The sequence below is a fragment of the Xyrauchen texanus genome, chromosome 32 (assembly GCF_025860055.1).
Source record: "Xyrauchen texanus isolate HMW12.3.18 chromosome 32, RBS_HiC_50CHRs, whole genome shotgun sequence".
NCBI classification, from domain to species: Eukaryota; Metazoa; Chordata; class Actinopteri; order Cypriniformes; family Catostomidae; genus Xyrauchen; species Xyrauchen texanus.
In genome coordinates, this window is record NC_068307.1 from 35,665,420 (window position 1) to 35,677,541 (window position 12,122).

The following is a 12,122-nucleotide window of genomic DNA, read 5'->3' on the forward strand; positions in this document are numbered from 1 at the left end:
AAAGCATTCTTTAGAAATGTTGGCCCATATTGATAGGATAGCATCTTGCAGTTGATGGAGATTTGTGGGATGCACATCCAGAGCACGAAGCTCCCGTTCCACCACATCCCAAAGATGCTCTATTGGGTTGAGATCTGGTGACTGTGGGGGCCATTTTAGTACAGTGAACTCATTGTCATGGTCAAGAAACCAATTTGAAATGATTCGAACTTTGTGACGGTGCATTATCCTGCTGGAAGTAGCCATCAGAGGATGGGTACATGGTGGCCATAAAGTGATGGACATGGTCAGAAACAATGCTCAGGTAGGCCGTGGCATTTAAACGATGCCCAGTTGGCACTAAGGGGCCTAAAGTGTGCCAAGAAAACATCCCCCACACCATTACACCACCACCACCAGCCTGCACAGTGGTAACAAGGCATGATGGATCCATGTTCTCATTCTGTTTACGCCAAATTCTGACTCTACCATCTGAATGTCTCAACAGAAATCGAGACTCATCAGACTAGGCAACATTTTTCCAGTCTTCAACTGTCCAATTTTGGTGAGCTCTTGCAAATTGTAGCCTCTTTTTCCTATTTGTAGTGGAGATGAGTGGTACCCGGTGGGGTCTTCTGCTGTTGTAGCCCATCTGCCTCAAGGTTGTGCGTGTTGTGGCTTCACAAATGCTTTGCTGCATACCTCGGTTGTAACAAGTGGTTATTTCAGGCAAAGTTGCTCTTCTATCAGCTTGAATCAGTCGGCCCATTCTCCTCTGACCTCTAGCATCAACAAGGCATTTTCGCCCACAGGACTGCCGCATACTGGATGTTTTTCCCTTTTCACACCATTCTTTTTAAACCCTAGAAATGGTTGTGCGTGAAAATCCCAGTAACTGAGCAGATTGTGAAATACTCAGACCGGCCCGTCTGGCACCAACAACCATGCCACGCTCAAAATTGCTTAAATCACCTTTCTTTCCCATTCTGACATTCAGTTTGGAGTTCAGGAGATTGTCTTGACCAGGACCACACCCCTAAATGCATTGAAGCAACTGCCATGTGATTGGTTGATTAGATAATTGCATTAATGAGAAATTGAACAGGTGTTCCTAATAATCCTTTAGGTGAGTGTATATTAAATAGGGATTGCGTTCTAAAATCTATATTTTATGCGAGGAGAGTACAGATGTAGCATACTCCCTTACCGGTTTTAATTTAACAGTTAGTTTAGTTTTGTTGTACAGAGTATAAAATTCTGCGGTTTATAACACTTTATGCACTAAAACGTGCTAATTCCTTCTAGTTACTAAAATGGACTTAAAGTCTGACTTAAAACTGAAGTGTGTAATTTCTGCATGAGTACCGTCACCAAATAGAAATGCAAAAGTAATTCATATTTTCAAATAAACATGAACCTTGTTTTACATTGATTGGTTAAACAGATAGTCCCACCCCAGATCCACGCCATTGGTTGAGCCAATGTGGTTGTGCGGGCTTGTTGGGATGCTCATGGAATGTTTTCATAGAGCCATAGTGTTACACTTTTAGTGGGAAATCAACCTATAAATGGCTTACTTAGAGTATTTTTGTCTCTACATATTAAGCTGGAATATGAGAAATTATTTTAACGTCACAAAAATTACACACTTCAGATTTAAGGTGTTATCCAAATAACAGAAAACGCTCTGTCTCTCTTGTCTTTCTCGATACGTTTTAGATCGACCAGTTAAAGCAAGAGCTTTCGAAAAAAGAGTCTGAGCTATTGGCTCTGCAAACAAAGCTGGAAACTCTGAACAACCAGAATTCAGACTGCAAACAGCATATTGAAGTGCTTAAAGAGTCTCTCACTGCCAAAGAGCAACGTGCTGCCATTCTACAAACAGAGGTAACATAATCTATCTAATATATAATTTCTTTTTTTTCCCAAAGGAACCATCATTTCAACCAAATGAACATTGTTGCAAGCTAAAACAGTAAAATTATATATAAAAATAAGACATGTTTTTCATACTGTTTTACTAAAACGTTTTAATATGAAAAATTAGACATGTTCGTGAATATTTCTCAGTGATGCCACAAACAAATTGATTAATCAGAGTTTTAAAATGATTGTTCACACTGTGACTGTGTTTGGTCAGGTGGACGCTCTTAGACTGCGTCTGGAGGAGAAGGAGTCGTTCCTTAATAAGAAGACGAAGCAACTACAAGACCTGACGGAGGAGAAAGGAACACTCGCAGGGGAGATCAGAGATATAAAAGACATGCTAGAAGTTAAAGAACGCAAGATCAACGTCCTTCAAAAGAAGGTAACTCACAGAGAAGTTAAAGGTTAGACACCAGGTCAAAAGGTCAGTCATAGAGGTATAACGCTTACAGTAAATGTGAGAAACTTATTTGTGATGTGTGCACTGGTGACTGTTAACAGCTGTCAATTTTCCATCATCAGGCCAAACTTTTCTGAGCACGATGAGTAACTGGAGTTCTAGTAGCAGTTCCACTTGAACACGGTTCGGTACGATTGCAAACCCTTCCACACATAGATTTCTCTGCACAGTTAGCTAACCAAATAAAACCATAACCGTGTCAACGTGCGGTACAGACCAGCATGATTCAGCAATGCTAGGCCTGCCTACATAGAGCATTTCAAATAAGTTGCATATGAAGTTTAATTTCGGTTAGCAGGTTAGCCTAGAAGGTAGCTGCCTTTGTAGGCAGTATGTTGACGTCTTTCATTCCATCTCAGTAATCTTCTTTCAACACAGCTATTTCATCTTTTCATTTTCTTTTTCTCTCTCTTCTTCTATAACCACATGCTTTAGTGGCTCCATGCACTGTTTTCATGTTGTCCAGTAACTGGAAAAAAGCCACAATCTGCTTCAAACTCGATTTAACCTCTGATCTCTTGCTTTCTGTGCTGGTGTGGTAGCACATCTATTTTAGATGATATTTTAAAATCAAATATGAAATACTTTATTAATATGATGATGGACCTGATAAGAAGTAGAACTACTCTTTGCCTTCAAAACCACTTCACTTCTTTTTCAAACCATGTCATGCAGTTCTTGAAAAGTGTGTAATGGGATATTCCATCATTCATGAAGAAGAACAAGCATCAAGTTCTTTTACGGATGGAGGAAGTGAAAATCTAGCCCATTATCTGACCATACAAAGCAATCATCAGATACAAATATTCCCATGAGACGACCGATCATACCATTAGTGGCCAACCTCCATGTTTCACAGTCAGCAATGGACAATGTTGGCTGAAACCCCATTTCTTGGTGTAAAACAAGGTGAAAGATAAACCATCTGAATGTTTTAAGGCAGGGGTGCCCAATACGTCGATCGCGATCTACCAGTCGATCACAAAGGCAATGCTGGTAGATCGCACAAAATTTAAATGTACTTTTTACGTTAAATTTTAATAAAAATAAATATAATGTCTTTCCTTCTTTTAGTTTCTGTCTGACTTGCACTTGACGAGTAAATATTGACCAGGCGAGGTTTTGTTTATTCAGTTGCCATGACAACTAGGTTTGCGCATACGCGCCTTCCAAAGACTTCTGAGAACAGAGCGCGAAATTGTGACGCTACTGCCCGGATTAGGCAAAACTGTCTGATTTCATTAAGTGCAAGTCATCAGAATAAGGTAAATGCCCTGGCTATTGTAATCTATTGTGCTGTAGGTGTTTTGCGTTTAGTTTTAAAACTATATCAATATCAAATTATATCAACATTGAACATTGTTATATATTTTTTTATTAATTAGAAGATGAATTCCATGTAGGGATACATGCAGTAGTCCCAACAAGCATTTTCTTATTTTAAATGAAACTGTGTTTTTTAGTTGGTAGATCTTATTGAGTTGGTCATTTAAAAGTAGATCATCACACAAAAAAGTGTGGGCACCCCTGTTTTAAGGGGTGATTAAACTACACTTCACATGCCATTTACTCCCATTCAAACGCTTCCGAATGCAGGAGACCGGAAAAGTTTGGTAAACTCTGATATGCAAATCTGGATGCCGAGAAGACGTGTGACAAATAGGAGATCGAAACGTCACGCACTGGCCTCTTAGCTCAGTTTAAAGTATACATATTTCAAAGCTGTGTTTTCTTATTCTTTCTGGAAAGTGAGTAGATGATAAATTCTTAAATTTTTTATATATATTATTTGTTATTTTTTAAAACCAGAAGCCCTCATGCGTGACATCATATTCTGGTCCGTTGCGATGTCCGAAATAATTTAGCATGCTCGAAGCCCAATGCAACTGGGGCTTTATCTGTTTATAAGGTGTATGGCTCTTACACCAACAGATTATCCATCTTTTCTAAGACGACCTTGAAATAATGTTACTGTTTAAATGAAACTTTCCACGTACAGCAGTGTGAAGTATCCATCAAACCCTGTCAGTAAACTCTTGTGACAACTGTTCACCATTGCCAATGTAATTTGTCAGTTTTTGAAATTTGCAGTTGTTCTTTTGATTTTCGATTGTTATAAATGTAGAAAATGTGGCTTCTTTTGTGACTGATGCAACTGTAGTTTAGACACTGGCTATTTTTCATATTTGTAACTTAGTGATTTGCCTCATATATACTCCATTGTGAAAAAGGCCCAGCAGAGGTTGAACTTCCTTCGCCAGTTGAGAAAGTTCAACCTGCCACAGATGCTGCTGCTGTTCTAAGCGTTCTGGCCGACGCTTCAGAAGGCAACTGGTAGTACACATGTGGAAAGAAGCCATGTAGGTATGTCCTACCCGGAGGGGAGGTGCTGTACAAATGCGCGGCTAGGGAGGTTTGCCATCATGGAAACTGTACCATGGAATATACATCACATGGGTTTATGCACCTACCCCAGTTCAGGGCATACCAGCGCAAGTACTGGGCCTGGCTTGGAATTTCTCAGCTGAACTCGCCTGAGGAGGAAAGACATCCAGGGTTCACCGGTCTCGGGAACTCACATGGGGGAAAAAGTGCACGGCTCTGGGAGCTGCTGGGAGCATCTAAAGCTCTCTGTGCGGTCCAAGTAGGCAAAGCGTGTACTGGACACAGCAATGACAAGGCTGGGTCTGCCTCCTCCCAGGGCAGCGCTTGCAGGCTCACCACCTGGTCCCTAAAGGGAGTAGTGGGAACCTTGGGCAGATAGCCCGGTTGGGGTCCTAAGACCACTTGAGAGTATGCCGGGCCGAACTCCAGGCACGTATCACCGACAGGGAACACCTGCAGGTCCTTAACCCTCTTGATGGAAGTGAGCGTAGTCAGGAGGGCCGTCTTCAGGGAGAGGGCCTTTAGTTCAACTGACTCTAAGGGCTCAAACGGGTCTTTCCGTAGGCCCAGCAGGACCACGGAGAGACCCCACGAGGGCACAAGGTGCGGTCTAGGAGGATTCAACCTTCTAGCGCCTCTAAGGAACCTGATGATCAGGTGTTTCCCTAAGGGCTTACTGTCCACTGCATTGTGTTTTGCCACTATAGTGGCCACGTACACCTTCAAGGTGGAGGGGTACAGCCGCTCCTCCAACCTCTCCTGCAAGAAGGAAAGCACTGACCCTACTGCTTATCTCTGGGGGTCTTCACCTCGGGAAGAACACCAATTGGAGAATAAATGCCACTTCAAGGCATATAACTTCCTCATATAGGGAGCCCTGGCCTGAGTGATAGTGTCTACCGCCGGTTGTACCACCACCTGTGGTAGTCCACTTAGGTCTTCCGCGTCCCTTCCAGGGGCCAGACGTGGAGATTCCAGAAGTCTGTTCATGGGTGCCAGATGGTGCACCTTCCCTGAGAAAGGAGGTCCTTCCTCAGAGGAACTCGCCAGGGAGGGGAGGTCGCGAGGAGTGTGAGCTCCGAGAACCAAGTCTGGGTGGGCCAGAAAGGCAATTTTAAAAAGACGCATTCTGTCAGTGCTGACTCTTTTAGAGGAATATTTCTCTTTTAGATATACTCTATTAGTGTGCTGTCGAAGCACCCAGGGGCATTCTCTGCATTTGTCTATGCGAGAGGGGGAGATCCCGCTGCAATGCACTGTATATCCAACAACTTAAAAGCTCTTTTGAGGTGAATAGAAAAGCAGTGAAGCACATAGACAACGCTTGGCTCCGAAGAAGAAATCTGAATGAGTCATTGCAAGCTGGCTCCTTTTATACCCATGTGTCTGGGGGAGTGGCATCCAAATTCCACTCGTCAATTTTCATTTCCTTTTCTCAAATATCAGAGGTGTTTGGGTCTCCCAAGTGCGACCCCTAGTGTCACTACATCGACTCAATGTTGAGTGAGTGACAGATAGGGAACAACTAGACACATGATAAATCCACACAGTTTTCTCTTCTTTCTCTCTTAGATTGAGAATCTTCAGGAGCAGCTGAGGGATAAAGATAAACAGCTGGGTAATCTGAAGGACAGGGTGAAATCTCTCCAGACGGACTCCAGCAACACAGATACTGCTCTTGCCACACTGGAGGAAGCACTGTCTGAGAAGGTAGATGATCAAAAACAATTCCAAATCAGAAATGGAAATAAAAGCTTTACTTCAAGATTTAGGTTTTTGGTGAGCGTGGCCAGATGTAGGCATGGGCATGGGTGGGCTGAGCCCACCTAATCAATCGTTATTAGATATATGTTTTTAAATATTAGTTTGGAAATATATATATTTTTTTTATATGTGTATTGGTTAAAAGAAATTTGGGGCGGGTTATGTGTTGCAAACATTGAGGATGGATTTTTGGAAATCTGTAGTATATTTCTATTTTTGTCATTGGCCGAAAGCAACAACACACTCAAGAAGCGGCTGGTGCAAACCAGAGAGTCAGAGATGTCACACGAGTGAGAATGGTTATACATATTTATGGCTTATGTTAATGTACCACAGGCACCCTCTTCCCGCTCATCAAATATCTCCCTCCACCTCAGCTCCCCAAAATCATGCTGCGGGTGTTACTGGACCTGAATTGTACAGCATCATACCCGCCAATATTAGCTGATGGTACCATTTGCGGCAGTTACTGGATACTATGTTTTGTTGAAAGTTCGGTGTCACTGAGAGATGCTGTCTTCACCTTGCGTCTAACATCTCTTTTATATACATATTTTTACAGTGCTGTGATAGTTTGTTGTTTTTTTGTAATTATGCTTTAAACTACTCTGTTTTTTTCCATGAAAATAACCTTTGGTGCTGATATGGCATTACTTTCCATCCATCTATTTAATTATTTTGATGTGGATTTTGTAGTTACTGCATTTTCACATAAAGTTTTCTCTGAATTTTAGCTTATGAGCCAAACTTGTCTGTCACAGGACAGATCATAGTCTAAAAGACCTGATTTCAGTCATAACTCAATTTAGCATTTTGCTTTTGAAGGGCAGTATAATGGCTAATTGCATTTCTATTTAACCAGTTAATCAGAAAAGTCAAAGAGAACTAATCTTTATCATTTAATATATAATTACTTCTTTAATTCGTCTTTTCAATACAACAGCAGCTGATACTTAATGTTTAAAAAATTTGTCCATGTTGTTCATGCATCATATTCCAAGTCTTCTGAAGGCAAACTATAGATTTTGATGAGAAACAAGGTTTTCACTAAAAAAGGACAATTTTGGTTTGTTTCTCACCAAAAACGAATCAAATGCCTTTTTAGAAGAATATGTCATAAGTCACATGGACTACTTGCAAGTTTACTTAATTCATGCCATTTATTTTATTTTATTTTATTTACTATTTATATATTTTTTTTAACTTTTTACCTTAAAAATATTTAACAAACAGTCACATTTATCTTCGCACAGCAAAATTCTGCTGGCAAACTACAGTCATCTTAATAGGAATCTGAGCGATTGTGAATTTCACGTGATGGGCTGCTGGTGGCGAAGAATTTCCCCTCATGGATTTCGCATGGAGTTCAAGTTTGGTGAACTTTTACAGGCTACCTTGACCAATAAGAAGTTGCTTGGATTGTCAGTGACCTCTGTTTGGGCGCTACTTTGTACACAGCTACACTGAATATTCACAATGGACAAGGATATGATATTAGTGGCGAGTTTCTTTTTAACTTCACTCTCCCAGATTATAAATTGCATCATTTAAAAAAGGCTTGCCTTAATAAAGTATTTTCACTGGTAGTGGTATTGACTGCTCAAAGTTCTGTATTGTCTTTATTTGCTGGTTAAGAAGAAAAATGCACGAGAAGTATGAGTGTTGGAGAAGTTGAAATCGTTTCAGCATGCTCAGTTAGCCATGAGTGCAGGCTAAATGAAGAGTTTTTTTGTCACAGGAGCGAATTATCGAACGCCTGAAAGACCAGCGAGAGAGAGAGGACCGAGAGAGACTGGAAGAGGTGGACACGTATAAAAAAGAGAATAAAGACTTGAAAGAGAGGGTGAACTCTTTACAGTTGGAGCTAACAGAGAAAGAGGTACGACTGCTTTAATTTGCTGTGCATGTGTTCCTGTAGCTCAACTGGTAGAGCATGGCACAAGCAATGCCCAAGATCATGGGTTTGATTTCTAGGGAATGTATAAACTGATAAAATGTATACCGTAAATACACTTTAAGTCGCTTTGGATAAAAGCGTCTGCCAAATGCATAAATGTAAATGCGTGAGTGCTTGGCCGGACTGTCAGCTCTCCTCTTGTCTACCTCCTCCTCCAGTCGAGTCTCATAGATTTAAAGGAACACGCCTCGTCGCTGGCCTCATCTGGTCTCAAGAAAGACTCCAAACTCAAGTCCCTTGAGATTGCAATCGAGCAGAAAAAGGAGGAATGCAATAAACTGGAGACACAGTTACAAAAGGTCAGATTTTCTCTCGTAACATTTTTACTTGTTATATTGGTCCATGTTGACAAAGCCAATTAGTTAGTTGATTTTTGGCCACTTTGGGATTACTGCATCGTCCAATAACCATGCACTACATGCACTAGATGGATGTTTTTGATGGTTGTGCCATGTCTTGCTGTTTTTTCAGTGTCTTATGCAGGAGCGCAGCATTTTTTAGATGCCATGTCAAGTTAAAAAGAACTTCAACAAAATGTGTTTTAATGCAACTGCGTTCTGCTCTATTCATTGCGCTATTCTATTAGTTGGCCACTCACTTTAGGGGACGTTCACACTGAATGTGTTTTTGTTTCTGTCTGCGCAAATTTGTTTTATATTTTTTGTATAAAATGCACTAATTGGGCTACTTTGACTGTTGCTCCACATCTCGCTTTTTCCAGTGTCTCATGCCAAGATTTTTGACGCCTTGTCAAGTAAATAAAACTTTTAAAAATGCATTTCAGTATAGTTGCATTCTGTTCTATTGCGTCTAGCGTATTTTAGTGCAAGAATGAGTTCAGTCTGTACGGCTCACTTGGGCATCATTGGAAATTTATTCAAAAATGTGTTTCAATGTGTTTTTTTTTTTTTGTCAGCATTAGAGTGTTCTGAATATTAAGTCTGAATGTTTAGAATGCTCTTTAGGATGGTGGATCACATGTTCAAGGTTTTGAAACACAGCCAGGTTGTTCTTATGTTCTTAAATTACTCTCTGGTCATTTGAATTCTCCTGTGTAAATCATTATCATTAACCTGAAAGAAGAGCTAATGATAAGGCTTGTGTTGTTTTCTTTATCCTTCTTCTCCTCATTTCCCATAATTCCCTCCTTTGCAATGTAGCAAGCAGAGCAGCTGTTCAGTCACATGAACAATCTTGTAAGTGTTTCTCTGGATCTGTATACAAAACATTGAAATCATGAGGACACTACACAATCAGTTTTATTCTTTTAGCTCTACTGTAGTTAAACTTTCTTTAAATTAAATTGTTTTTTCAATGAAGAGATTTACAGTAGGCTATATGGAATTGTTGACTGTGCTGCTTTGGAGACCTATATTTGTAATCCATGGTCTGATGAATGTGAATTAAAGGTGCATCTGGTGATTAATGAAATTTAACTGTATGCATATTAGTTTCAGCATTTTTTGTAAGTGTGGGAGATATCAAAAGTGAAAGATGTGGGAGTGTAGTTATTGTTATTGTAGTACTACTACTTGCCTGCAGGGGGAGGAGTTACAAATGTTCTTTATGGACCAGGTTTGATTGATAATGATCTGAAGTATTTCAATTATGTAAATAATTTACAATAAATGTGGCTTTCAGTTTGGCAAAAATTTTAATGTGAGCATGATTTATGGTTTGTAAAATAATAAGTTAGGGTGGGGTTATATATATATATATAAATACACACACACACACACACACACACACACACACACACACACACACACACACACACACACACACAACACACATTATAAAATTCTGTAAGATGTCAGGCAAATGTTTTTTAATTATAATAATTCCAATTCATTCATAAAATTCCTCCTTAGTCCTGTGCATTTCTCAAATCATTTACATAATTTTACTTATGCAATCACACAACCTGTATAATATCTTTAGCCTAATTTTAAATTAGCTTTTTTTATTATAAACATTATACATTTATCAGCAATACTGAGAAAAGCACCCAAACCAACAAAATAAAACTGTCAGCAGTGTTCAGAAATAAACACTGTATTGTTTCCTCATGCTTCCAATGATGAACATAAATTTGTTTCCTTGAAATAGAATACCCAGATGCATATATTTGGCTATTTGAAAGCAATCACATTGCAAAGTATCTTACCATAGAACCATGGAGCAATAATCCACACTGCCCTATTATTGCATGTTGCATTGCATGCTCCTTGGTCTTTTGTGTTTAATTCCACCCTTGTCATGCAAACATTTCAGGAATCTAGAATTTCAGCTTCAGTAGTGTTCACCTTTGTAACACTTGTTTTGAAGTTTGTTTATGGCTGTTTTTTCAACTTTGCACTGTGGATTTCTAGAAAGTAAAGTCATGTTAAAATGTTTTTCATATGGTATTTTTATATATATATATATATATATTTCAACTAACAATGTCCAACAGTTTATAAACATGCATCACATGTATATCCTAATTGTTTTTTTTTGTTTGTTTGTTTTTTTTTTAAGTCATGAAAATTCACACTACATTGTCATTTTCACCATATCACAATTGGAAAATTACTGATGTACATTATTTTTTAATATTAATTTTTTGCATTTTTGCAATAAAATGGCTGCATCCTTTGTCTTTCTAATGCTAATTTCAAAGCTAACATTTAATGTATCCTAAATACACACAATTAAATAATTTAGCAACATTTTTACCTTGATGTTTACCTTAATTTTTCTTTCTCTCTTCAAACATCACATGTCATATTTCATCTCAAGCGTGCTCTTCGCTGACGCTTTTGCTGATTTGGTTAACAAGTACACTAACGTTTAGAAAACATTTATTAGGAGCAAAATTGTTTGGTGTGTTGTGTTTTTTTTTAATTGATAGAAATCATTTCCACATAATAAATATTGAAATTGTTTGTTTATTTCACTCTTTGTGTATATTATCCTAGTTTTAAACATGTAAAAATTCTTTTAATGGAATTTCATAGTTTAATTTTAAAAGTATGGGTCTAGGATCTATTCATATAAGGCATTTAAAAAGTATCAAAAATAAATGATAAGGGCCGGGTTAAAAGATTGTAGGTCTATTTTAATATGATTGTATAACAGAAAGAAAAAAGGTTAAATATATTTTATTTTAATAAAAATCATCCCCTCAAACAAAAGTTGAGGAAACGCCTTATATGGAGTCCTTTAGAGGACATTTTATTTTTTTCTGAAATAGTTTGCATTCCCTTGCAATACATTTACGGTGGTTTTACTACAGTAACCATATTTCAACCATGAGATTTGTAGTGTAACCATAGTCATAATACGGGAAAACAACAACTATGGTAATAAAAATTATTTTGTGGTTATTATGGTTTTACTATACAAATACCATAGTTTAACTGGTTTACTATAGTGATATTGTAGACTGTAGTAACCATAGTTTTTGGTGAAAACCATGGTTTTACTATAATAATATTGTAGTAACTATGAAAAGTAAGTTACTATGGTTTTACTATAAATATTGAAGTAAAACCATAATAACCACAAAATTATAATATTTATTACTATAGTTTTCATTTTCCTGTATTATTACTATGGTATTACTATAAATAGCAATGTTAAAATATGATTGCTATAGTAAAACCATGG

General features: G+C 38.3%; 1 protein-coding gene across 2 annotated transcripts in view; it reads left to right on the plus strand.

The window, feature by feature from the left end:
• Positions 1 to 12,122, plus strand: part of LOC127625712 (ERC protein 2-like) — a 101,858-nt gene that overhangs the window by 68,082 nt on the left and 21,654 nt on the right. For both annotated transcript variants that reach the window (XM_052101065.1, XM_052101066.1), the window contains 6 exons: positions 1,699 to 1,866; positions 2,120 to 2,287; positions 6,323 to 6,460; positions 8,253 to 8,393; positions 8,630 to 8,770; positions 9,632 to 9,667. In XM_052101065.1, the coding sequence (XP_051957025.1) occupies positions 1,699 to 1,866; positions 2,120 to 2,287; positions 6,323 to 6,460; positions 8,253 to 8,393; positions 8,630 to 8,770; positions 9,632 to 9,667 (792 nt within the window). The remainder of the gene's footprint in view (positions 1 to 1,698; positions 1,867 to 2,119; positions 2,288 to 6,322; positions 6,461 to 8,252; positions 8,394 to 8,629; positions 8,771 to 9,631; positions 9,668 to 12,122) is intronic.